The sequence below is a fragment of the Condylura cristata genome, unplaced genomic scaffold (genome assembly GCF_000260355.1).
Source record: "Condylura cristata isolate star-nosed mole 26May11 unplaced genomic scaffold, ConCri1.0 scaffold00016, whole genome shotgun sequence".
Taxonomy (NCBI): domain Eukaryota; kingdom Metazoa; phylum Chordata; class Mammalia; order Eulipotyphla; family Talpidae; genus Condylura; species Condylura cristata.
The window spans coordinates 37967693-37993362 of NW_004567117.1; the positions used below are offsets into that span (position 1 = coordinate 37967693).

General features: G+C 45.6%; 1 protein-coding gene across 1 annotated transcript in view; it reads left to right on the forward strand.

Annotated features, from left to right (window-relative positions):
- The window catches only part of MALT1 (MALT1 paracaspase), a 38419-nt gene extending 14511 nt beyond the window's left edge, over positions 1-23908 (forward strand). Inside the window, exons 8-16 of the mRNA XM_012725947.1 lie at positions 1913-1945; positions 8858-9061; positions 15236-15413; positions 16120-16194; positions 16774-16901; positions 17156-17305; positions 17999-18156; positions 19082-19207; positions 20446-23908. Of these exons, the coding sequence (XP_012581401.1) occupies positions 1913-1945; positions 8858-9061; positions 15236-15413; positions 16120-16194; positions 16774-16901; positions 17156-17305; positions 17999-18156; positions 19082-19207; positions 20446-20868 (1475 nt within the window). The 3' untranslated portion in view covers positions 20869-23908. The remainder of the gene's footprint in view (positions 1-1912; positions 1946-8857; positions 9062-15235; positions 15414-16119; positions 16195-16773; positions 16902-17155; positions 17306-17998; positions 18157-19081; positions 19208-20445) is intronic.
- The last annotated feature ends 1762 nt before the right edge of the window (positions 23909-25670 follow it).

Consider the following 25670-nt stretch of genomic DNA (forward strand, 5'->3'; position numbering starts at 1 on the left):
GCGGGTCAGGAGAGGTCTGCCGCGCCATGTGGTCACCTCGGGGCAGGCGGGAATTGAACTCATGCGGAAGCGGCTTTAGATTCTCAGTGTTGTGCTTTATCCCGCTGCGCCACCAGGGAGGGCCCAGTATGTGATCTTTTAATTTGAAGAACAAAAAACTGCCTTTGAAAGAGTGACAGGGTGACATTATTCAACTCTCCTACACCCTCGGACCCCATTCAAGGTGGCTTGGTCATAGAAAAAACCTCACTTTACTGGGGGTAAGGGGGTCTTTATGTGAAGTCATAGTGTGCTGGGGTGTTAGTTGGTCAGTCACCATGAAGAGATAGCATTGGCCCAAATAGGCATCACTCTATTATAACTAGAACAGAACTTTGAACAAGTTAAAGGCACAACTTTTACTGAGATCAAAGGCATTGTAACAGTGAGACTTGTGTAAAGACTGTTCATCAGTACAGGTCAACAGCTTTCTGAGGGGCCTCTCTGGTGGCGCAGGGGTTAAAGTCTCAGCACTAGCAAGCTATGGCAGCCATTTGCTGTATGAGTTCGATCCCCGGCCAGGGAGTGACCCACATATGGTCCAGCAGACCTCTCCTGACACGCCCGCTGCTCCCCTCAGCAGTGGATTTCAGTAGATCCGCCTATTCTGCTCCCCACTGTCTCTGCTGAATCCTCTCACTCCCTGCACCTCTGGCCTACACCCCAGCTCTTGTATGCACAAATAACATAAATAAATCTTTGAGGGGAAAAAAAGGGAGCTTTCTGAAAGACAGTGATGGAACCTACAAATGTACCTAAGAGCAAAGCCTGCCAGCGTAGACTAAGAACACAAGCATATCACACGAAGCTGCAGGGTCTGCTTATTTCTTCGCCACGTTGCTTCTCATTTCACCACTGTGACTCTCTTACCCATACCTTGCTGACGCACATCTGTTACTGTGAGTGGCGGCTGCTGTGCTGACTGCATATTCCTATTAGACAGCTGAGCCCCTGTCATGGCACCGTCCTCACTGGCGTCCCCAAGGCCAGGTGAGGCTCGTCAGACACCCGGCCTGTGCAGCCCTGCAGGTCTTCCTGTTAACCGGCTAGTTGTGGCTCCCAGCCTAGTTCGAATCCCCATTTCTGAAATTTTGTATTTCCTGCCTTTCAGCGAACTTGGTGAAAAGTCATTTCAGGAAAACTTTTACAAACAGCCACCACCAGGTGTCTAACATTTTCTTGGCCCCTGTTTCATTGTACCCTTACTCCTGAGGAACCAAACCCACCCCCTTCCCCCCCCCAAAAAAAAAATCTTGAGTTTTGAAAAAAAGAAAAACTTTAATAAGCTTTTAGTAAATCTAGTGGTGCAAACAAGATTAGTTACATGTCTGTATTAGTAGACATAGAACTGACACGATTTCTTCTTTCCTTGTGTCTCTTCCATGGAGCCAAGGAGGGAGGGGTTCTCATTTTATGTAGCGTAAATGGCACAGAGCAGGGACTGGGAAGTTGACACCTTGGCAACGGACTTCATCTGTGTCCACCTCAGATTCTGGATCTGGAGGCGTGGTCTGTGCGTTCCCTGCAGACAGTAACGGTGTGTCCCTCAGCGTGAGCCATTTACAGCCTCTACCGCAGTGCCAGGCGGGTCTCCGCTTCCTAGTGCCACCCACGGTTACCACACTGTGCTTCTGCCTTGGCTGTTAAAGATTTTAGCCCCCAGCCGTGACAATCAGTTGGCAAAGGTGTTTCTGCCCTGATTCCATCTCTGTCCATCCAGGTGTATGTGTTCAACAGAGATTTGAAAATCTTAAAATTGCCATTTAGCTGATAGAAACACATTGCTACTGTTATTATTATTCATTCTTTCCATATATTTTTGTCATAGATAACAATAACACCTTTTTTTTTTGCATGTTTATCTTTCTTATAGAAAATAAAGAGCAAGCAGCTAACCAGCCTTTAGGTGAGTATGTCTTTAAAGTCCTTGAGCAAAGAACAAAGTATGTGACTTACAGTGATCACGAAGGGATGTCAGACATTTTAATTTGACAGTTTTTATAGATATTTGAATAACATTGAGGCCAAATGTTTCATTTTGGATATTTGTAAAAGAACTTGGAAAAGAGTGTAAGTTTCATTTCTGGGACCACGTCAGCCTCTTTGGAATGATTTCTGTGTTTTGACAACATGAAAACAAAAATGGAAACACAAAGAAACACGCATGTCACACAGAAGTGGTTGGTACTGTCTGGCGGTGGGGTGGGGGATGAGGGAAAGCACCGGAGCGCTGTGCTGCAAGCCTGCGCTTGGAAGGAGGCAGGAAACACGGAGGCCTTGAAGTCCCGGGCCAGAGCTGCAGAGGGGTGACTGGGGTGGTGACGCGCAGGGCTGTGGCACACACTGTGCCGTAGCAAGAGCAGAGGTGGGCGGGCAGACTAAGGGGAGACCATGTTAGCTGGAGCCCACTTCTCATGCCAGCTGATGGAGGGGGCAGCGGGGCTCATCGGTGAAAAGTTGCCTTAGGTCACGGGGAAAGTAAACTGGAAGATGATGATGTGTTTTGGAGAAAAATCAGGAGACCGTTGGACTAGCCTAGCTAGGGCCGAGTGAGACTGCAGACTCGACAGAGCCAGCGACAGGGGCCGCAGATGTCTAGGAGACGGGGCCTGCTGGCGAGCGTGCGTGTCTGAGGTGTTTGCTCGGCTAGGTCAGGGAGCCCCGGGTGAGTGCCGAGTGAGGGAGCACAGACCCCAGGGAAGACGCAGAGCGCACTATCGTTTGGGGACCTCATGTGGGAGGTGTCTGGCATCTGAGGGAAGATGTGCAGCAGGTGCTGCGTGTGTGTGGCCTCAGGAGAGGCTGCGGTGGGGAGAGCTGTGCTGTCAGCAGTGCAGACGTGATGCTAGAGCACAGGGGTGAAGCCATGAGGTCACACAGGCCATGCACACTCCTGGCGTGAGGGGTGGTGGCAGTGGGGGACCATATACTGATTTTTAATAATTACAATCACTTGTCAATGATCAGATAGCATATAGAAATGCAGGTTTCAACATTCTCTCGAAAAGTAGTTGCTGTTTGTGGGTGAATAGTGGCTGCCCTTTTCAGGGAGCATTGTGCTCCCCAGTTTTCCTGTGTTGCAGCTTTCTGTCAGCCTCTCTCCCCCTCGACTGTCCTTCTTTCTCCTCATGGTCTCACCATGTAGCTGTAAATTTCTTTACATGGTGCCAAGATTGCAAAAGTGAAACTGACAGGGGCTCCCCGGTGGCCCAAGGGATGACGTCTCAGCACTACCAAGCCATTGGCAGCCACTGCACGAGTTCCATCCCCAGCCGGGGAGGTGGCCCGCGTGGCACTGCAGACCCCTCCTGACCTTCCCGCTGCTCCCCTCAGTGTATTTCAGTGGAGCCACCTGTTCTGCTCCCCACTGTCTCTGGTAAATCCTGTCACACCCCCCTTCAACCCCACACACACCTGTGGCCCACACCCCAGTTATTTGCATAAATAAATAGATAATAAATCTTAAAAAAAAAAAAGTGAAACCATCAGGATTACTCAAGGGTTAGACCTAGAACTAACAGCGTCCCGGGACAGTGTGCTGTTAGTTCATCACAAGGCAGCCCAGATGTGGGGTGGACATCTGGGGCCAGGATGAGGGTGACCACACTTAGTGGGGCAGGGGTCCCGCGTTCACGGGGGTTGTCTTTCACCCCAGCTGCAAGGATAAGCACAGACTGGAATATGAATGGTGTATATGCAGACTGAGGAGCTTGGACTTTATTTGTAGAACAGAGAGATGAAGATTTATGTACGAGACCAACAAGGACTGTACATTCAACAAATCAGATGTGATGCTAATGCATAATTTTTGAGAGATGACCAGAGAGTTCTTATTTAGTAAACAGTTGCATAGCGCTTGATATGTGCCAGGCCCCTTTCCAGGTATTTATGAATGTGTCGCTCATAATGAATGATGAGTGACACATTCAAAATTAGATCGGGGGACCCTTCCTGGTGGCACAGTGCTGTGGGGCTGTCCGAAGCCACTGCAGCCCGAGTTCAATCCCCAGCCAGGGAGCTGACCCACAGGGCATAACAGACCTCCCCGTCTTGCCCGCTGCTCCCCTCAGCGCTGTATTTTGGTCATTCTGCCTATTCTGCTCCCCACTCTGTCTCTGGTGAAGTATCTCACCCCCTGTACCTCTGGCCTGTACCCCAGTTCTTGTATGCATAAATAAATAAATAAATCTTTAGAAAAAAGAAAAGAAAAATTAGATTGGGAATTAGTATTGTAAAACACATTGTATTGGAAAGTGTCTAGGATCATGTTACAATATTTTCCTGAAGTGGTTTTATTATTCTACTGCTTAATCAACTAGCATTTTTGTTTTTCCTATAATCAGTGTGTGTTCAAGAAATTGTGGGTGGCTTTTACAGTAAATGTTTTCCTCACGTATTTTAGTCATTTGAACAACATCATAAATTGCTTATAGAGTTGCTATTTTGAAGTTTTCTTTGATTCTTCACTTTTATCTCCTCAACTTCAAGTTTTACTGTTTCTTTCTCTACCATAGCTCTAATGTCTGCCTTTTTTTTTTTTTTTCCTCTTCTTACAACTTATTTCCTGGAATGAGTCTTTGTCATTTCTTTTTCAACCTCTGCAGTCTCCTTCTCTTTCTAAATCTTCCCCGGTTTACTCATCATTTGGGAACCATTTTACAAGTAAATTGGGCCAGGTAAGATTTATTTAATTTCATCATTATTAACATCAAATTCCAGAAAATGTTCATAAGACATTTTAGAAACTAGCTATTAAAAATTACCTTTTGGGGCCCTCCCTGGTACCCTCCCTGGTGGTGCAATCGGTTAAAGCACAGCACTATGAAGCTGTCTGCAGCCACTGCAGCATGAGTTCGATCCCCAGCCAGGGAGTGACCCACATGGCGCAGCAGACCTCTCCTGACCCACCCACTGCTCTCCCTAGCAGTGGATTTCAGTATATCTGCCTGTTCTGCTCCCCACTCTGTCTCTGGTGAATCCTCTCTCCATCCCTTCACCTCTGGCCTGTGCACTAGTTCTGTATGCACAAATAAATAAATCTTTTTAAAAAATTACCTTTGGGGAAAAATTTTCAAGAAGTTACAATCAGATACTGATGCATACATTGAAAGGCACATAGTTCTCACAAGTTGAACCCTTGCATTCTGTAAATGCCAGTGTTCTTTCTAAATAGATTTTTTTAAAGACCAACAAATAACGAATTTATATTAGAAACATCCAGTGATGCTTAATTTGAGAATTTTTTCCCCCAAACACACACAGTGATTTTTTTTCTAGTACATATTTTATAATTGTTTTCTATCAGGACAACTGAGACCAGGCTATGTGCTAGAATGAATAATAACCCACCAGAAGGGCCCACTGGGCTAACACCAACATAGCCTGACTGGCTGTGGGAGCCCCAGGATTGGCCAGTGGCCGCTCGAGCTGCAGACTCCTCCCCTCTCACTCCACCACCAAGCTCATTAAGCCCCGTGCTGTGGTAGGATCTGAATTCTGCAAGGGTTGAAGGAGCACACAGGAGAATTCTTTGAATGAGCCAGCTAACAGTTTCTGCTGTGTACGAGTACTTCGGTGTAAGAGTGCATGTTCAGTTTACTTAAGATAAAACTTTTAAAGTGAGATACGAGTGCTGTTAAGTTTTACTGCAGCCTCCTATTGAAATTCATTCTGAGTGTTCTCAACTCTTTCCTTGAGTTTTATCACTGAAGACAGTTAAGCAAAAGCTTTATGTCTGGATTTCTTTGCATATTTAGTAGTCTTAGGAATTGATTTTATCTCTCGGGTGAAAGAAGATATTTCCATTTGTACAGAAGTAAAGTAACTGTTAACGAGGTAGAAATGTGATTTCAGCATCATTTTATATTTTCCTAAAATATATAAAGAAGGACACACAGACACATCTTCATAAAAATCAGCAATTTAGCAGATCCAGAAACAAGAACACACATACATGGTCAACTAATCTGTGACACAGAATATACACTGGAAGGAGGAAATTGACTTCAATAAATGGTGCTGGAAGAATTAGACTGCCACATGCCAAGCAAACTCCTTCAGCACGCACAAAAACCAACTCAAATTGGACAAAAGACTTGGATATAAGACCTGAAACCATAAAACATACAGAAGAAAACAAAGGCGAGACACTCCGTGACATACAATGCAGAAACCCTTTGAGAACTTGTCTCCAAAAGCAAAGAAGAGAAAGGAGAATATAAACAGTTGGGACTATACCAAACTAAAAAGTCCCTGTGCAGCAAAAGAAATAGTGCAAAACAAAGAGACAGTCCACTGAGTACGAGCAAATATTTGCATACCATACATCTCATCAGGGGTTTATATCAAAGACCTACAAAGAGCTCACACAACTCAACAAAACAATTAAACAACCCCATTAAAAATGGGCAGAAGAGCTAAATAGACACTTCTCCAAAGAAATGCAAATGGCCAACTGGCAGATGGAAGACCATCATCACTTGTTATCAAGAAAATGCAAATCAAAACCATTCTGAGATACCACCTCACATCTGTGAGGATGGACCATGTTAAAAACAACAGAAACAAGTGCTGATGAGGATGTGAAGAAAAAGGAATCCTCTTACAATGCTGGTGGGAATATAAACTAAACCTGCCAGTATGTTCAGCAGAAGGTTCCTCAAAATACTAGGAATGGGTCTGCTATGCAACCTAGCTACTCCAATCCTAGGACCCTACCCAAAGAGCACAATAATAGTAAGAAAAGAGAGCTGCACTCCTTACTCCAGCACTGTGTATAGTAGCCAGGATTTGGAAAAAACCCAGATGCCCCCAAACAGATGAATGGATCAAGAAGATGTGTGTGTACATATACATACAATGGAATATTACTTAGTGATCAAAGACGATAAAGTCGTGCCATTTGCGGCAACATGAATGAAGCTGGAAGGGATCATGCTAAGTGAAATAAGTCAGAAGGAAAGAGATAAATATCACATTATTTTGCTTACATGTGGAATATAGGAAAACAGGTCAGACGAAGACAAACCTTGAAAGCTGGGCACAGATATGAAGCATCCTTGGAGGGGTGAAGAGGGAGAGCACCGGGGAGGTGGTGATGAACCTTAGGTGCTTTGTTACTTAAGGGAAGAAATCATATATTGCCCAAAAAATAATTGAAATAATTTTTTTTAAAAGAATAGGCAGTTTATAAGAAATCTCTGAAAATGTGGATCTATAAAGAGACCATGACCATGACATAAAAGCAGGACGACTTTTTGCAGTGGGGTTTTTCTGCCACTTTGAGAAAGTCACATTCTTTGAACTTGAAAACATTATTTAACACTGGACCTCAGTGTTCTGTGGTTTCAGAAGAAATTTTGCCAAAGAGATTTTTGGTGAAAGATAATCATTGTCATGATTTGAAGCCTGAAATTACATTGCATATTGCAAACACCAGATCAACTGTGCTTCCCTGTGCCCGGCTCAGTTTCATAAGAGTGCTCTCCAGAGTAATTTATAAATAAACAACTTAGCGGCACTTGGTGACAGGGGTTGATCACCGGGGCCTGGCATGTCAGAGGGGGTGGCCTGCAACCCTACCCAGTGTGGCTCTTGGCCAACTGGCTGGTCCTGCCCAGTCCTCCTTCTCTGCTGCTCCCTGGCGTCTCCATGGCGGATTATACCATCACACGCGTTGCACAGCCCCACTCCCAGTCGCAAGAAAAAACTACAACAGGTTCTATCGGCGTTGTCTCCCGTTTAGGTACTTAGCGTCCTTTCGCCGCCATGTTGGTGACGTGTGGTGGTGTGGTGGGAGGGTGGGGGGGTTGCGAGGGCGAATACCGGATGGTTTCACTTGCAGGAGGAGTGCACTAGGTCAGGGGGGAAAAAATTGTAATAAAGGGAAAACCAAAATCAACAAGCACTGTAAGCCAGAGACATTCTGCAGGGGGTGAGAGGGATAGGATCAAACAGGGATGGGAAGAGCACACGGGACCGGACCGTGGGATGGCACACGGGGGTGGGAATTCCACAGGGGTTACAACCAAGATGAGAACGCATACAGGGTACAAAAAGGCAGAATGATGTGAAAATATATATTAAAAAAATAAAAACAATTTCAGCTAACCCCTGCAGATCAGCAAAGGTACAGTGCGGGATACCTCTCGAGCGCTAAGCTGTTGTCAAGCCTTCTGCATCTGTGTTTGGACAGGCAGTTCGGCTGACCGAGCAGCTGCTGCTTTGTAAGGTGTGGGCTGGATCTTTTCCTAAACAGAAAGGCTGCTTAGGGCCCTGACCTCAGAGAACTAAGGTCAGCCATGTCCCTAAGGTAGCTGCATCTCAGCTAAGGAAAAACTACATCAACTGAAAACAAGAAGAAACAGCCCTTGTTTCTCCTGCTTTTGCCACCTGCCTTTCCTGGCCTCGGTGCAGTTCCTGTCCTCTCTTCAATGCTTCGTGCTTCAGCCTCTTCCATTCTCAGCATAAAAGAACCTAATTTGTGGGAACCCACTTCCAAGCATTCCGTATATAGAACTGCTGCAAAGCCTGTTGCGTATTTTAACTTTCATTGAAATTCCGTGAAAGTTTGGCTTTGACATTAGTTGCCATTATGCTCCACATAAGCTAATCAGGCTTTCTCCTGGTTCTCAAAAGCTTCCGTCGTTTAATTTCAGTAGTTAATTCCTCAGAAGAGTGTGTGGGTCTGTCCCTAAGGGTTAGCGCTGCCATGAAACTAAGTCCTGGTCCAACCTGGATTGTAAAACCCATTATAATATTTCTGCGTGTTCTATGTTAATCTTTCTATCTAAATTCTCCTCTTTTTTTTCCTTAACAGCAAAGGACAAGGTTGCTCTTCTGATAGGAAATATGAATTACTGGGATCACCCCAAACTAAAAGCGCCTTTGGTGGATGTGTATGAACTGACCAACTTGCTAAGGCAGCTCGATTTCAAGGTCGTGTCGCTGCTGGACCTCACCGAACGTGAGATGCGGAATGCAGTGAATGAATTTTTACTACTTCTAGACAAAGGAGTATATGGTACGATATTTACACCCTCTGTTTCTGTAACTATCCGCTATTCTTTTTTCTGCATAAGTTAGATCAAGAGTTAAATTTTTGTTAAGTGCAGTAAACACACTGAATTTAAGATTTTTTCCTTGTTAAAAATAATAGCTGTTTTCTTCATTCCACGGTTTCATAAGAATAACATGAATAATCATTGTTTTTACTTGGCAAATCAGTCTTGTTACTATCTGTGATTTTGTTTTTTATTCACTATCAAGGCTGCAGTACAGCAAAACTCGATCAAAAAGCAAGTGACACACTCCTGTGTGAAATAACACTGTGCATGTGTGTGTAATATAAAAGGTTGTAACCAGCAACACATTCTGTGTGTTTCTTTCCTTTTTCTATTATTGCATAGGATTTTCTGATCTGTTAGCAGAACCTTGAATTTAGTAAGGAAATGTCTGTGAGTGAAGCATACAAAAACAACTTGTAAATTACAGTTCTATACAGAAATAATGACAGTGACTGTAAATTATAATAGTTTTCCTCGTGCCTTTCTTTAAATATGTTGAGTGCACTACAGAGGTGGTAAAGACTCTGAAAGAGGGAAAATGCTGTCAGAGGGAGTGGGCGCCTTCAGTGATTTATTTCTTTTAACGAGGACAGCCACAGACACCCAGGCGGGCGGCTGCCCTAACTTGAGCCCTGTCAGAGGCTTCTGTGAGTTACACAATCACTCCTGATTGCCAGGGAGGTGACATTTCTAGGCCTGTCGTTAGGATGCCTGTGACAAACAAAAAGCACCAATTTGGCTTCTATATCTTTCACATTTTTTTACTTCCATGATTTCTAAATTTAGCCTTCTTATTTGTAAACAGGTCAGTGTGATGAGGCAAGCTTGATAGAATTGCTAATGGCTCTCAAAGTAGAATTTTAAAGGAGAAGAGTACTTTTTTCCAAGACTTCCTATGTTATTGTATGTGAGAGGGGAGAAAGTCTTAAAATCTGATTAAATGAATTTTGAGTGTGTTTCCTCTTAATAGCAAGGGTTAGTCATAACACAAATGATCCAACAAAGTAAATACCTCAAATTTGGGATTTCGGCTCTATGCCGATATATTAACAAGATCTTTTTATGAGCACATGACCTAATGGGTGAATCCATTCATTTTTCTTTTTTTTGAAAATTTACTTTTTTTTTTTATGTGTTATGAGAACTGGAGTTTAGGATTTGGGGGGGGGGGGGTGAGAGGAGTCACCATAGACCAAGTAGGGAGCAGAACAGGTAGGTGGACTGCACTGCTGAGGGGAGCAGTGGGCGAGACAGGAGAGGCCTGCTGTGTCATGTGGGTCAGCTCTCTGGCTGGGGATCGAACTCATACTGCTGTGACTGGTGTTAGCTTCATAGTGCTGAGACTTTAACCCCTACACCACCAGGGAGGCCTTCTATTTTCTTAGGAAATATGATAAAAATATACTATAGAAATGTACGCTCTTGATAATTTTAGTTTATATTTTGCTTTCTATTTTTATTCTGGAATAAGTTGGTTGTTTGGTTCTTTATATCATATCATTTACCTCAGTTTTTGAAGTGCCTGGATGGTTTTCCTGAAGCCCCAAGTCATTACAAAAAATAATGGAGCAGTTTAACGATGGATAGAAAGTAGAATTCCAGTGACGAGCATGAGGGAGCATATACAGTGTTGATATAAGTCTGTGCACCTGGAACCTAAATAATGTTATATAGCAGTATTCCATCAATTCTTTAAAATGATAATGAGGTAAAAGCTAAACATGTTAACCAATTTAGAGTTTGAGATTGGTGAAGTATTTTCAGAGTGAGGGGATGAGATGAAGAATTATGGACTGGATTGTTTATTCTCATTTCTGGTTGACATTGTCGGAATCAGAAATACTAAAAATTTGTGGCAAAAAGAGTCCAGCTTATATGGAAGCTTTGTCCCGGTATCATCTTGGAATTTAGAATAAGAAGACTTAAGAAGGCTAGAAAGTTTTTAAAATCCTGCGGTTTCACTTTTTAATAGAGGGGCTGCATGGTGTTTTGAAGTATAGCGAATAGCCAACATGAGGCACACCTACATTAAACCTAAGGGTGTGCCAGAGGCCAGAGGGCCTACCTCCTCCACCTCCAGGTGTGTCCCCAAGGGACTGCGGGGGGGGGGGGGGGGAAGCGGCACAGTCATAGGATTTCAGCATGAACAACTTCACATAGGAAAACAGCCTCAAGAAAGAGTTGATGCCCTCAGGGAGCCGCGTCCCGAGGCACTCTCATGGTGTAGCGAAGCCCCATTCATTATTTCTGGATTATCTTTAAATGAAGAGGCCCTCACAGTTCAAGAATAAAGTCTGGGCTGATAGCTGCACCAACAAAAAAAAAAAAAAAAAGTTGATGCCCTTTTATAAGATAGTGCCCATAGGCTTGTAAGGAAAAACTGCAACAGATCAGAAAAGAATTCACGTTTAGACATACATAATCATAAACACAGTCCAAGAACAGCGATGACTGATAACACCATGTGCTTGAAAATGAATAAGGACGACAAGGCCCAGTCACCCCTTGCGGGGAGAGTGACCATCGGTCTGCCGTCTGTCCCGCCAGTGCCTGGCCACACAGAGCACTGGCTGCAGCTTAGCTGTGCTCTTGCGGCGAAATGCTGGAGGTGCTGCGTGAGAACACGGCGAAGGCTCATGCACCCCCGCAGCCCTCCGGCCCAGTCGCTGGGCTGAGCTCAGCGGGAGCCAGCCAGATGCGGCGCTTGGCTTTCCTGTTTACTAGCTGAGTGGTCACGACCGAGTTACTTGATTCTCCAAAGCCAGAAAGTACTTACACAAGGGATAGGCTAACTTACTTAATAAGGTGGTTTCAGAATAAACAGGATGAATTCATTATTCCCCTGCTTGGTACACCAGACGTGCTCAAAGTAATTGTGGTTATCCTAAAGCAGTATTTTTTTTTTTTAATTCTCAGATGGGGGCTTTCAACTTCTACTTCAGGCCTCCAGTTACCCAGTTTGCATCTATTATTTTATATTGTTTCTGCTTAGAATTTATTTAAAAACAAGAGGAGGTTTTTTTTTAAAAAAAAAAAAGATTTATTTATATTCATACAGAACTGGGCTACAGGCCAGAGATGTGGAGGGTGAGAAGATTCACCAGGAGCAGAGCGGGGAGCAGAACAGGCAGATCAACGAAGTACACTAGGGGAGCAGTGGGCGGGTCAGGGGAGGTCTGCCGAGCCATGTGGATCTCCTCTGGGGCAGGCGGGGATCGGACTCATGCGGAATTGGCTTAAGCTTCTTAGTGCTGTGCTTTAACCCGCTGCGCCACCAGGGAGGGCCCATTTTGTTTTTGTTTTTCTTTTAAGTAATAGTGCAGGGATGCGGGGATTACAATTGAGATGGAGGGAGGAAATGTACAAAATGATGTAAAAATAAACTGTCATACAAAATTTTAAAAAAATAGTGCAAGGAAGCCAGAAGAGCCCGCGCACTGACACTGTGTTTCTAAGAATAAAGGTAACTGGGAAGGCAGCAGGAGATCGCAGCACGACATCATGAGCACAGTGGTTAGTCTGGCCAGCTTCCAGCTTCCACTTCTGGCCCTGATTAGTCATGTGAACTTGGGTGTCTCAGTTTTTACATCCGTGAAAAGGGGGGATGGGTGCTGTCATTACCAGCCTCACCGTGCAGTATGTGTGAGTAGGCAAAAAGCAGGAGGTAATCTGAGTGTGTCACTCTCTCCAGCCAGCACCTGCACGCACAGGAGCTGTGTCAGCGGGGCTGGGGCTGGGGGGTGGATTTAATTAAGTGAATAGCAGTTAATTAAGTGAACAGCAGTGCTAGAGATGGAGTTTTTTAAATACAATGTTAGGTCTAGTTTTTTTTACATAAAAATGCAGACTGTGTAATTTAGGTGTAAACTTTGATACAAAATGCTTCTGCTTGGGCCTCCCTGGTGGCACAGGGGTTAAGTATCAGCGCTATCAAGCCATCACCATCCGCTGCAGTACAGGTTCGATACCCAGCCAGGGAGGTTACCCACATGACACAGCAGACCTCTCTCCTGACCCGCCTTCTGCTCCCCTCAGCAGTGGATTTCAGTCAGTCCACCTCTTCTGCTCCCCACTGTCTCTGGTGAATCCTCTTGCCCCCCCCACACCTCTGTTCTACACCCCAGTTCTAAGAAGTATGCATAAATAAATACATCTTTTCAAAAGGGAAAGGGGGTGGGGTAGAAAACAATAAATAAATGAATGAATAAAAATGCTTCTGCTTTCAGAAAAAAATCCTGGGGTGAGGAAAAGCCGTTGCATTCTAAGTACCTTAATTGCAGTGGTTATAGAACTGAGCATATGGCATTGAAATTAACAGACCACACTTAACTGTCCCCTGGATGATGGAGGCGAAGCCTCTCCTCAAAGTCACTATCCCGAGTCATTTCGATAGAGCCAGGCATGCTGATAGTATGGACTGCACCCAGGCACCTGGTCAGCGGGCTCTAAAAGTACTATCAGCTGTGGAAATGGAAGCATTTTCTATTAAAGCCAGATTGTCTGTGGGACAAGCTGCAGACCAGCCTCGGTTGTGACTGGCGTTTGCATTGATGATTGAGTGCATCAATAAGTGCTTGCTGCATTTCTGTAGTAGCCGCAACCCAAATAAAAGCGAATACTAGGTGTTGCGTAAGACACAGAAACAAAGAACATGATTTGTGTAATAGGAAAATTATAAATCCCTCAGTATAATGGGGGGGAGCGAGAGAGGGAGCCAGACACCTACCAACTCAATGATTTTCAGCAAATCATGTCATCTTTTAGATCTTCCTTTTCTCATTTATAAAAGAGGTAGAAATTATTTCAATATTGTTGTATGGGTTACAATCTGACTGTGTATGTAAAGGTATTTTGAAAACGATGAAAATACTGTGCAGTGCAAATGATTACTGTCTTTGTTATCACTTTACATCAGAGAAACAATCTACATAGAAATGTAAAGTATCAATTAAGGCCAGTATGGTGATTTTAAGCGTCAAAACCTGCTGTTACGGGCTCTCAAAGGAGGGAGAATGAGGTGTCCAAGGCTAGAAAGCAGGGGATCACTTGCCAAGGGTCCTAAATTTAAGGTAACCCTTCGAAGATCAGTTAAGTGGAAGAGGAGCTAGAGTAACTTGAGTAGGGTCTTGGAAGTTAACACTATGTGTATCGTGCTCTAGAAGCAGTAAAGTCAAATATGAATAAAGAATCATATTTTGAGTACTTGGCAGGAGTGTAAATGTTGCTCTTTCAAAGTGCACCAACCAGTGATCTGAGTACACTCAGTCATGCATCGTCGCCAGCACCCTTTGATCCCAAAGAGGAGCCCAACCCATTATCTGTGGCCCCCCATTCCTCCTCACCCCAGGCTGCCGGCAAGTCCACTTTCTACTGGGGACACTCCCTGTACACCGAGCCTTTCCACGTGTCCTTTGCACTTGTTCCTCTCACCAACTCGTGTTTCCAAGCTCCGTCTCTACTGTTGTGGTGTTTGTTTTTTACGATTTTATTTATTTATCATACAAGAACAGGCCAGAGATGCAGGGAGTGAGAGGTTTCTCCAGAGACAGAGTAGGGAGCAGAACAGGCAGATGGACCAAAACGCACTGCTGAGGGGAGCAGCTGGTGACACCAGAGAGGTCTGCTGCACCCGGTGGGTCAGCTCCTTGGCCGGGTGTCGAACTCGTGCTGCAGCGGCTGGGGACAGCTTCCTAGTTGCTGTGACTTAACCCCTTGCACCACCAGGGAGGCCCCATGTCCCACGGTTTTCAAGGCTGCCTCTGCCCTGAAGGTGATATTGTCTCATGAAGGAGACAAAAATGAGGCAACAAAGAAATCTGTAGCTTTTTTCTTTTGTATATATCACGAGAGAAAATATGCATCCCATGTCATACAATACATTATAAATATATAACTCCTATGAATTAAAATACACGCAGGACAGTTTTTTGAGGTTTATTCAAAAGACCCTACTTACATGAAGCCAAAATAGTTTTCAGCAAAAATTTTGTTAACGTTGTATTGATAATTGGGTGTCTCTTAAGGAAATTTGCATTGACTTCAAGAAAATGCTTCCTTTTTTTCTAAGAGTACTACATACATGTTTAGAGCACAATTTACAATTAGGATTTACCCTTTATCTTTCTTTTCAGGATTATTATATTACGCAGGACACGGTTATGAAAACTTTGGAAACAGTTTCATGGTCCCTATCGATGCCCCAAATCCATATAGGTCTGAAAATTGTCTGTGTGTACAAAATATACTAAAATCAATGCAAGAAAAAGAAACTGGCCTCAATGTGTTCCTGCTGGATATGTGTAGGAAAAGGTAAATCATCTGCCCTTCATCCACAAAGCTTGTTGGAGTTAGCAGCCATAAGAAATTAAGTTTGAGGAAAACTGAGCGCTGAGTTGAGATTATGCACTGACTGAAACTGATTAAGAGAATACTAAGGGAAAATATATTTCTCCACATATGTTTCAGTTTAGCTTGTTTTCTCTTTGCCATAGAACATCAGCGAAGGCTTAAGGGTGTGGCATTTACCCTTGCAAGTGCCTTTAGGTGTCTCTAGCAGTCTCCAGTTCTTCTGGAATTAGCAGAAACGGTGGCAGCCAGAGTCAGGACCTCGGGCCACGCCAGTCAGTCCTGGCCTTGCAGTTGTAGAAAGTTCAGCTGCACCACTTGTGCAAAGCTTTGGGCCCCACTTGTTTGCCTTGTGTTACCAGGAAATAGCGCTGTAACCCTGAGGCTTACAGCTTTCACTTGCTCCGCCTTTACTGATCAGAGTCCAGCGCCAGAGTCCAAACCCAGCTCCAGAGTCCAAACCCAGCTCCAGCGTTAACGATGCTGTCTCGGCGGTGCTGGTAACTACATAGCCAATCAGATGAAGGAATTTTGAGTCTGTAATTTTAAATTATGTGTAATAGCCTTTTACCATATTCTTACTACAGTTTGACTGATTTTTTTTTTTTAAGAATGCTGCTAAACTTTTCATATTTATATGTGTCCCTCTCCCTTCCTGCCTTTTGAATAGAAATGACTACGACGACACCATTCCGATCTTGGATGCGCTGAAAGTGACTGCCAATATTGTGTTTGGATACGCCACGTAAGAAGATCTCACGTTTAACTGGGAGAGTCCTCCCTTGGGAGTGTAGATCAGAGTCCTAGAAATGGCCAGAGGTAGCGAGGCCTCTGTATTTGCCTCCCTGGCATATTTGATGTAAAATCTGAAGTAGTTAACCCTTCGTATCTTCCCACCAAGCATGTATTTCCCGCTTAGAGACTAACTCTCTAGTTAGGGTGTCGGGGAGAGGGGAGACGGGGCCTCGTCAGCATCTGTGGGAGCCTCATACAGCAAGTGTTTGCTTTTTTTTTTTTTTCAAGATTTATTTATTTGTGCATACAAAACTGGGGTACAGGCCAGAGGCTCAGGGGCGGTGAGAGGCTTCACCAGAGACAGAGCGGGGAGCAGAACAGGCAGATCGACGAAGTACACTGCTGAGGGGAGCAGCGGGCGGGTCAGGAGAGGTCTGCCACGCCATGGGATCACCTCCGGGGCAGGCGGGGATCGAACTCATGCGGAAGTGGCTTTAGATTCTCAGTGCAGGGCTTTAACCTGCTGCGCCACCAGGGAGGGCCACAAGTGTTTGCTTTTTAAAATATTTTTCTTTTGGCTGTTTTTAAGATGTCAAGGGGCAGAAGCTTTTGAAATCCAGCATTCTGGATTGGCAAATGGAATCTTCATGAAATTTTTAAAAGATAGATTATTAGAAGACAAGAAAATTACTGTGTTACTGGATGAAGTTGCAGAAGGTAAAAAATAATAATAATAAGATAAAAGCTAGAAAGGGGCCTTTGGAGGTGAACTTGTTCAGTATTCTTATGTTTGCCTATGCTATTCCTAGCGCCTCGGACAATGCCTGACATAATAGGTGCTTAGCAAACGTGTGTTGAGTGAAGATGTGATGATGAGGATAGTACCTGATTTGTGAGAGAGTTTATGGCCTAAATACCGAAAATGCAATCAAAGAACTGTGGTCTTAAAAATAACACTCTTTATCTTTTAGATATGGGTAAATGTCACCTTACCAAAGGGAAACAAGCTCTAGAAATTCGAAGTAGTTTATCTGAAAAGAGAGCACTTACAGATCCAATACAGGGCATGGCTTATTCTGCGGAGTCTCTGGTGCGAAATCTCCAGTGGGCGAAGGCACATGGTACGGTAAAGTAGATTTCTATTCATCTAATAATTAATAATGCACAATCTCTTTTATTCGCTGGTATGGTGAGCTCTTGAAGTGCGCTGATTTCACAGTCAGATAGGACTGGATTCTGATCTGTCTCTACCCCGTGGTGAACATGTGCTCTGTGAAATCACGTTTACTTCAGAGAATGTAGGTGCTGAATGAATGAGCTCGCACAGCAGCGACTGCACGGGGTCACTAGACTCAGAGTCACTAGACTCAGTCAATTCACTGCAAAAATTGTATTGATGGGGGAGGGAGAGGGTACAAACTGAGGGCAAGGGACAAGGGACTAAGGAGATGGCGCAGGGGTGCGCTGGTGGAAGTCCACATGGGGACTTCACCCGATGTAAAACATATGCAACTAAAGACATTAAATATAAAAAAAATGTTTAATTGTATTGATTCCCACTATAAAACTTCAAGACAGTGTAAAACTCTAGGACAGTAAATGAGAGGGCTTTCTTTTCTTGACCAACAGAATCTAGGGTTCATCTTCCCCTCTTTTTCAACTGTGTATGTCTTTACAGGATTACATAGCACTTTGAAATGAAAAGAAAACGGCTCTGATTCTATTCTGCCCCATAAATAATATTTGTTTGTTGATTATCAAAACACCAACAAGTACTCTTTAATTATTTACAAGTTATTCTTATTCTTTTCCAGAACTTCCAGAAAGTATGTGTCTTAAGTTTCAGTGTGGTGTGCAGATTCAATTAGGATTTGCAGCTGAATTTTCCAATGTCATGATAATCTACACAAGTATAGTCCAGAAGCCCCCCGATATAGTGATGTGTGATGCTTACGTCACCGATTTTCCACTTGTAAGTCTCCTTTTCTGTTATTTAAAATGTAACAGTGTCACTTGCTAAAGTCTAAAATTATGAAAACAAGCTTGATGGGAAATATAAAGGAAATTACATACACAAATGGAATTTGTAGGTAAACACTCATTTGTATTTCAGTCTAGCGGTCTAAAATACAAATAAGGGGCCTCTCTGGTGGTGCAAGGGGTTAAGTCTCACCCTTATGAAGGTCTCCCCAACCACTTTGGCACGAGTTCGATCCGCGGCCAGGGAGCTGACCCACATGGCACAGCAGACCTCTCCTGTCTCCCTGCTGCTCCCCTCGGAAGTGTATTTCAGTAGCTCCACCTGTTCTCTCCCCACTCTGTCTTTGATGAATTCTCTCACCCTCCACACCTCTGGTCTACATGTATCTTGTATGCATAAATAGATAAATCTTGTTTTAAATATGTTTCTAGGAATAGTCTGAAAGTAGCTATTCATTTAAGAGCTTTTTTTTTTTTTTAAAGATTTATTTATTTGTGCATACAGAACTGGGGTACAGGCCAGAGGCTCAGGGGCGGCGAAAGGCTTCACCAGAGACAGAGTGGGGAGCAGAACAGGCAGATCGATGAAGCACACTGCTGAGGGGGGCAGCGGGCGGGCCAGGAGAGGTCTGCCGCGCCATGTGGTCACCTCCGGGGCGGGCGGGGATCGAACTCATGCGGAAGTGGCTTTAGATTCTCAGTGCTGTGCTTTAACCCGCTGCGCCACCAGGGAGGGCCTCATTTAAGAGCTTTTTTAACTCTTATTACTCGATAACATTGTTTTGTGGCTTCTCTAGCCCTTCGTAAGGGGTAACCTGCTCAGGTCAGTCTTCCTGAGAGCACGGTGTTGAGCGAAGCATGGCTTAGTGCCATACATGTGACTGTCATTGATTTCACTGAAACGTCTGATTTCCCAGGACCTGGATATTGACCCAAAAGATGCCAATAAAGGGACACCTGAAGAAACCGGCAGCTATTTAGTGTCAAAGGACCTTCCCAAGCATTGTCTCTACACTAGACTCAGCTCATTGCAAAAATTAAAGGTCAGTATTTGTCCTTTTTGTAACTACTGGTGGAAAACTTGTTGAGAGTGGAACTTCGTTTCGGCATGCAAGCTTTTATGAGTGCGCAGATGGGCTGCTTCATCAACTATGCAATTCCATTAGGGCCGACCAGCCACAGGGAGCCTTGTCAGTGACCTCGTCCTTGAGTATTCTGTCCTGAGAGCGGCGGAGGGGTCTGCTGTGAAACATGTGACCGCCCTCCACGTAGCTGTAAAGTTTAGGGACAGCGCATATTCTACTGTTACGTACCCTGGCATTTTCAAACAATCATTTTCTCGTCCCATGACTTTCTAATTCCAAATTAGATTTGGAATTGATCTTTTTGTATTCCTTGTTGGCATACACATCAGAAACTCTCTCCCTGAACTTTCTGCTAGAAATGTGTGTCTTTGCCAAGCCTGAGTGTTTCCATATAGAGCTGCACCACCATAGACGTATGAGCCATAAGCAGGGAATGAAGAGGGCGAACCCTAGTTCCTCAGACACAGCAGGCCTGCCGCCAGCCCACTCGCCGTCTCCTTCACCCGTCTCCTTTACCCCTGAAATTCAGCCCATTACCTGGTTATAGTTCGCCACCTGTAATTGTGCATTATCACCTCGCAGTATTTTTTTTTAAGATTTTATTTATTATTCATATAGAACTGGGGTATAGGCCAGAGATGCGGAGGGTGAGAGGATTCACCAGAGACAGAGTGGGGAGCAGAACAGGCAGATCGACGAAGTACACTGCTGAGGGGAGCAGCGGGCGGGTCAGGAGAGGTCTGCCAGGCCATGTGGTCACCTCCGGGGCAGGCGGGAATCGAACTCATGCGGAAGCGGCTTTAGATTCTCAGTGCTGTGCTTTAACCTGCTGCGCCACCAGGGAGGGCCACCTCGCAGTATTTTTAAAAAAACAAAATACATGTTGACCTAGGGTAAAGCCTGAACATGGCTTCCTGCAATGGCGACCGTCTCCAGTGGTGGGGAAGGGTGGGCCCCCAAGCCCCTGGCTTGGACAATATGCCTATCCCCAATTCTGCAGGAATACTGCACATGACTGTGGTCACTCGTTCGAGCTAGAGTTCTGACTGGGATGCTGAGGGAGGAAGGCGGGGCGTCACTGGCCTCTCCCTGAGGGCAGGGAACCCCGGGAAGGGGCGGAGAGCAGGTTTGTGCGCCTGTACGTCTCAGAGACGGCATCTTCTCACAGCTGACCGAGCCTGTGTGCTCCTTTCCAGGAACACCTAGTCTTCACGGTGTGCCTGTCCTACCAGTACTCGGGGCTGGAAGACACCGTCGAGGAGAAGCAGGAGGTGAACGTCGGGAAGCCGCTCATCGCCAAGCTGGACATTCACCGCAGCCCGGGGAGGAAAACCTGCTTTCCGACGTGCGTCGCGGGCACAGACCCCTACCCCAGCGCCGGCCCCGCCAGACACTACCGCTCGGCCCCAGACTCCTTCCGGGGCGCCTACCACTCCCACCTGGGCACCCCGAGCACCTCCGTGCCCGACGACTGTCGCTGCAGCCGCAGGGCCGGCGCCTTCCTCGCCGCTCATCGCGCCCACTACTCGTGCCAGCTCGGCGGCGGAAACGTGCCCGAGGAGACAACGGACGAGATGCCCTTCGCCTTCTCCAACGGGCTCGGGCTTCCTGAGAAGTGACCTTGGCTTTGACAGTGACACCTTAGTCGGGGCCCCCGACGGCCGTGCTCCTAGAACGTGAGGAACTGTAAAAAGTGAACATGTCATATGTAGAGAGAGAATCAGCTGGGCCGTTTCATAGCAAGCTCAGGACCCTGCGAGCCCGGAGGTGTGTGACTGAACTGCAGAAGTCTTCTTCCTCTCCCCAAGGTGCTGTGACTCACCCTCTTCTGTCAGGAAGGGCGGTGTGCCCCTGTCTTGATGGACCTGATGAAATGTGGTCATGTTTTCACTTGACCACCCCGAGCATCATGGGAAGGCATTCTTGGAGAGGTCTCTGTCTTTAGAACCGGAAAAAGCAGCTCTGTGGTCACCACGCTTACCCTCATTTCCCTCCATGAGAGAAACGGCCGAGCCTTCTTTAGGTCAGTGCTGGCATCCGAACTGGACTCTGGGTTTCAGCACCGGCACCTTTTCCACTACACGTGGCCTCCCTTGCAGGCTTTATTTTTGTAGATAGATTTAATGGTGTGTAAGTACACATGTGAGTGTGTGACCTGAAACTGTACAGGCTTCAGTTGTGATTATAGGATATTGCAGCAAAACTCGGTAAGAGATATGTATATAGATCTTATAGAACAGGCTGGAATTTATCGTTCTCGAGGTCACAAAAGGACATTGGGGGAGACGGTCATTGTTCTGCTGAAGCTGGACAGCAGCCGTCACTGAGCCTTCGTCGACTTTGAACCTTTTCTTGCAAACACTGAATGTGTCTTCTTTGATAATCAGTATTATTTTACTGAACCTCACTGGCCTAAGGAGAAGACCTCATCACCACCTTTTGTTGCACCAAAATAAGTTAAAAGAGCACCTGGCAATCATCTAGGATAAATGGGGTTCATTTTAAAACATAACATCCCACAAAAAAAATCCTAGTCCCAGGCGGCTCACCGCTGCATTCTGACAACCACTGTTAGCACCAACCCTCCATGCAGAAGAGGTGAGTGCATGTCCCAGCACACTTCATTATTAGGCCAGTACCAACCTGATACAAAGCCAGACGAGATCACGAGGAAACCGGAGGCCAGTATGCATATGGCTACAGACAGAGAAATCGTCATCAGGATTCTGGCAGGCGGACCCGAGCCACCAAAAACAAGGGCCTCGCCACAGTGCTGATGCTCTTTAGAGCGCTGGTGCTAAGTGCCAGCCCCCGGCCTGGCTCTGGAGAGTATCCGTGTGTGCGTGTGCACGTTTGTTCCCTGAGCCTGCGAAATCCCTCTCACTCTCTGCAGTAACGCTCGCCTCGGGCTCGCTGCCTGAGCGCCTGCTGGTGGAAAGTGGCCCCCATGGACGCGCTCAAGGCCGGGCTGCCACTGTTTGTAAAATACTAATTATCTGCGAAGCACAAGAAAGCAAAGCTCCAGGAAGCAAGGCAAGTCCTTGTGCAAAACTCAGAAAGATCACGATCTTAAATCCCAAAAGCAGCTTACCCAAAAGGCAGGTTCTGATTATTTTATAAGAGGAAAATGAGGTTCAGAGGTACTAAATGACCTCCCTGAGGAAGTCCCACTAGTAGGTACAGAAGTGGGGCTCAGACCTGTCTAGCTGGCCCCGAAACCAAGATACGTGCCCACTCAGCCCCACCTGCCTCATCCTCCCTGGGCACTCTTTGTGAGCGGCAGGAAGAAAGCAAGCAGCAAGCAGCAACTCCTGTGTGACCGTAAGGTGTGCGCGCCTCAGGGCCGGGACTTTGGTCAGTCTGCACGTGTCCATAGATGAGCATAAAAATCCTCAGCTATTTTATTAAGTTGAGGATAAATTTTGCAGGTAGATTGGCAAATTCATACATAACTATGAATAATAAACAATTGAACCATTTCAAAAAGGGCAAAATTATGACAGTTGTCTTCATGGAAGAAAAAGTATTTGGTAAAATTCACCCACTCAAGATTAAAATGCCAAACTAGAAGTAGATAGGCACGTGATAATGGACAGCCACAGGAAGCCACGGGGGACCTCCCACGTGGGGCAGCAGGCCGCAGAAGGCATACCCCGCAATCGGGAACAGCACCCGGATGCTGTCTGCTCTCCCCTCTCCTATGCACTGTGCTTGAGGTGTTAGCTAGGGCAGCAGGCAAGAGAAAGAAAAGCAAGGGTATTGGGAAAAAAAGGTTATGTGTTTTCACAGCGGACATTTCCTGAGAAATTCCTCTAAGACCGAATGGCTATAGCAACGCATATTCTGAAATTGAGTTCAAATTCCACTTGACAGTAGTATGGAGATGAACAAAGTAAAACTGAAACTTTATTGAAAAAAATTAAAGAAAACCTAACGGAAAGACATCTGATTTTGGATTCCTGACTTCCAGGAGAGGGGATAGTACAGTTATGTTTCAATCTACCAAACATAGTAATTGATGAGGACAGCCTAGGAAATGAATACCAACAGGCAGCTCACAGGTGCACCAGCCCTCAGGTAAACTCCGCCCCAAGCTGCCTTGGGAAGGACATTGATTGGAAAAGGCAGAAGTGATCATGGGTTCGCCCTACTTTCTGTTGAGAAGGATTTTGATTTGACACGTCTCTTGCGCCCCCTCCTGGCCAAAAGCAGGAAGTGTCCCACTCCCAGAACTTTATTTGAAAGCACAAATAAAATGGAACAGAGGGGATCTCAAAACTTAAAACGGTGATTTAAAAGAAAAAAAGCTATCTCCCCCCCGATCAAACTCTTAGAAAAGAATGAAGACAGAAGTACCCCCCCAACATCCTTGAGGTTCCCTCCCACTGTTCTCACCTCTGGTAACCTCAAGACAGTTATCAATGTTCACAAATTTTTGTTTTACTTTGTCGTTTTATTCGTTTCATTTCTTTACAGTCCCCTGTATACACAAAAACATCCACTGTGTGTGTTTCTGGTGGGGATGTAGGCTGGTCCAACCACTATGGAAAGTGTTGTGAAGGACCCTCAAGTTATTACAAATGGATCTACCGTAAGACACAGCAATTCTACTCCTAGGAATCTACCCAAAGGACAAAAAAATATTAATTTGAAAGAATACCTGCACCCCTATATTATTAAAACACTATTTACAATAGCCAAGATATGGAAACAACCTAAATGCCCCAAAATAGATGATTGAATCAAGATGTGGTGTATTTACACAATGAAATACTATTCAGCAATCATAAAGATAAGCTCACGTCATCCTCAGCAATGTAGATGGAGTAGAAGGGCTTATGTTCAGTTAAATAAGTCAAAAGGGAAAAAAATATTGGATGATATCACTTATAGAGAAATATAGGGAAATGGAACAAAGGGTCAAAAAAATAGACAAGACTTGTAGGTAAATAGATCTGAGGCTTAAAGCAGGGGAGGGGGAGGGAAACGGACCGAAACTCATGGAAAGAACACCGGGGACCATGGTGATGGCTCACAGGTGTTGTGGCCGTGGGAGACTTACGGAACTACAACCAAAAGAAGAAATCAAATACTGTAACAAAAGGAACACTAATATAAGGGAATTTTTTAAATGGGGGAGTTGCCTTTATCTTCCAGGCTAATTTCTCTTTACCCTCAAGGTCCTTCCACATTGCTTCAAATAACAGAATCTGAGTGTCTTTCCTCCGGTCTGGAAGAAAGTAGAGACGGGAGCACTTTTCCCGAGGCCTCCTGCTCACCCAAACCCACTCAGCTTTCCTGGTAAATGCAACTCCATGCTGATGAGCCATCCTACAACATGTTTTTTTGTTTGTTTATTTTGAAAGATTTATCTATATGCACACAAGGCCTGCCCCTGCTCAGTCCCAGAACTGGACTTAAACAAACTACAGAGCAGGGCCTCCCTGGGACATCATTTAGTTCCCTTCCCATGGGAGAGGCTGGACAATTGCCTGGAAAGACCCCCCACCTCCTCACTCCAGAAGCTGGGGCTGCCTCCTTTCCAGAGGGAGTTTGCAGTGCAGTAACAACTTGAGGTGGGGAACTGACCCTGGGCTGTCTGGGAGGGCCGGTGCCCTCTCTGGAGCGACGGTGGGGGAGTCAGGACAGGAGGATGGATGGATGGAGGCACTGCTGTAGGCGGCTCCCTGAAGATGGAGACGCAGCGACAGCGCAGGAACACAGTGGTCAAGCCAAACAGGGCGAGGACACGGGTGCCCCACAGAGCCCCCCGAGTTCCCCTCCGCTCTCCAAGGCATTCTCCGTGCTTATTCCACCCTGTTCCTCTTGTGCAAGCCCTGCCCCTCCTCCAGAATCATTAATCCAGAATCATTTTTCATGGCTTTATTCCTTCCCCTTGGGGCAATAAGGAAACTCCCTTACCTAGAACGCCAGGTGCACAGGCCAGGTCGCGTACAAGGGAGTTGTAGTGCCCCAGACTCTGGGGGCTTTGGGGGGCTGCTTGTTCCTTGTCTAACTGCCGCCACAGGACTCAGATGAGTGGCTCGCCAGTGTTCCTTTTTCTGAAACATCACTTCCAGGGGGTGAGTGCAAGGTTTCACGAGTGAGCGTCTGGGAAGAACTCCTGGAGCTCCTCACGAATAAAATCTCACAGCTGTAAATTCTGATGTCTTAGAACAATTCCTCATAAACTCCCAAAAGCACTGAAAAGTGTGTTGGTCGCTGGTCACGTTGGATGCGTATGTCTGCCTGAGGTACACACCTGCATGGAGCCCACACACACGTGGCCCTGCATATATATATATGTTGCTGCAGGTGGTCGAATGCGTGGGTGAGCGCCACACCTAACATCATGCGCGTCATGCAGTGGCGATGTACAGAGTGCCGTGCATTCACTGAGGGCCTTGGGCAAGTGTGGCTG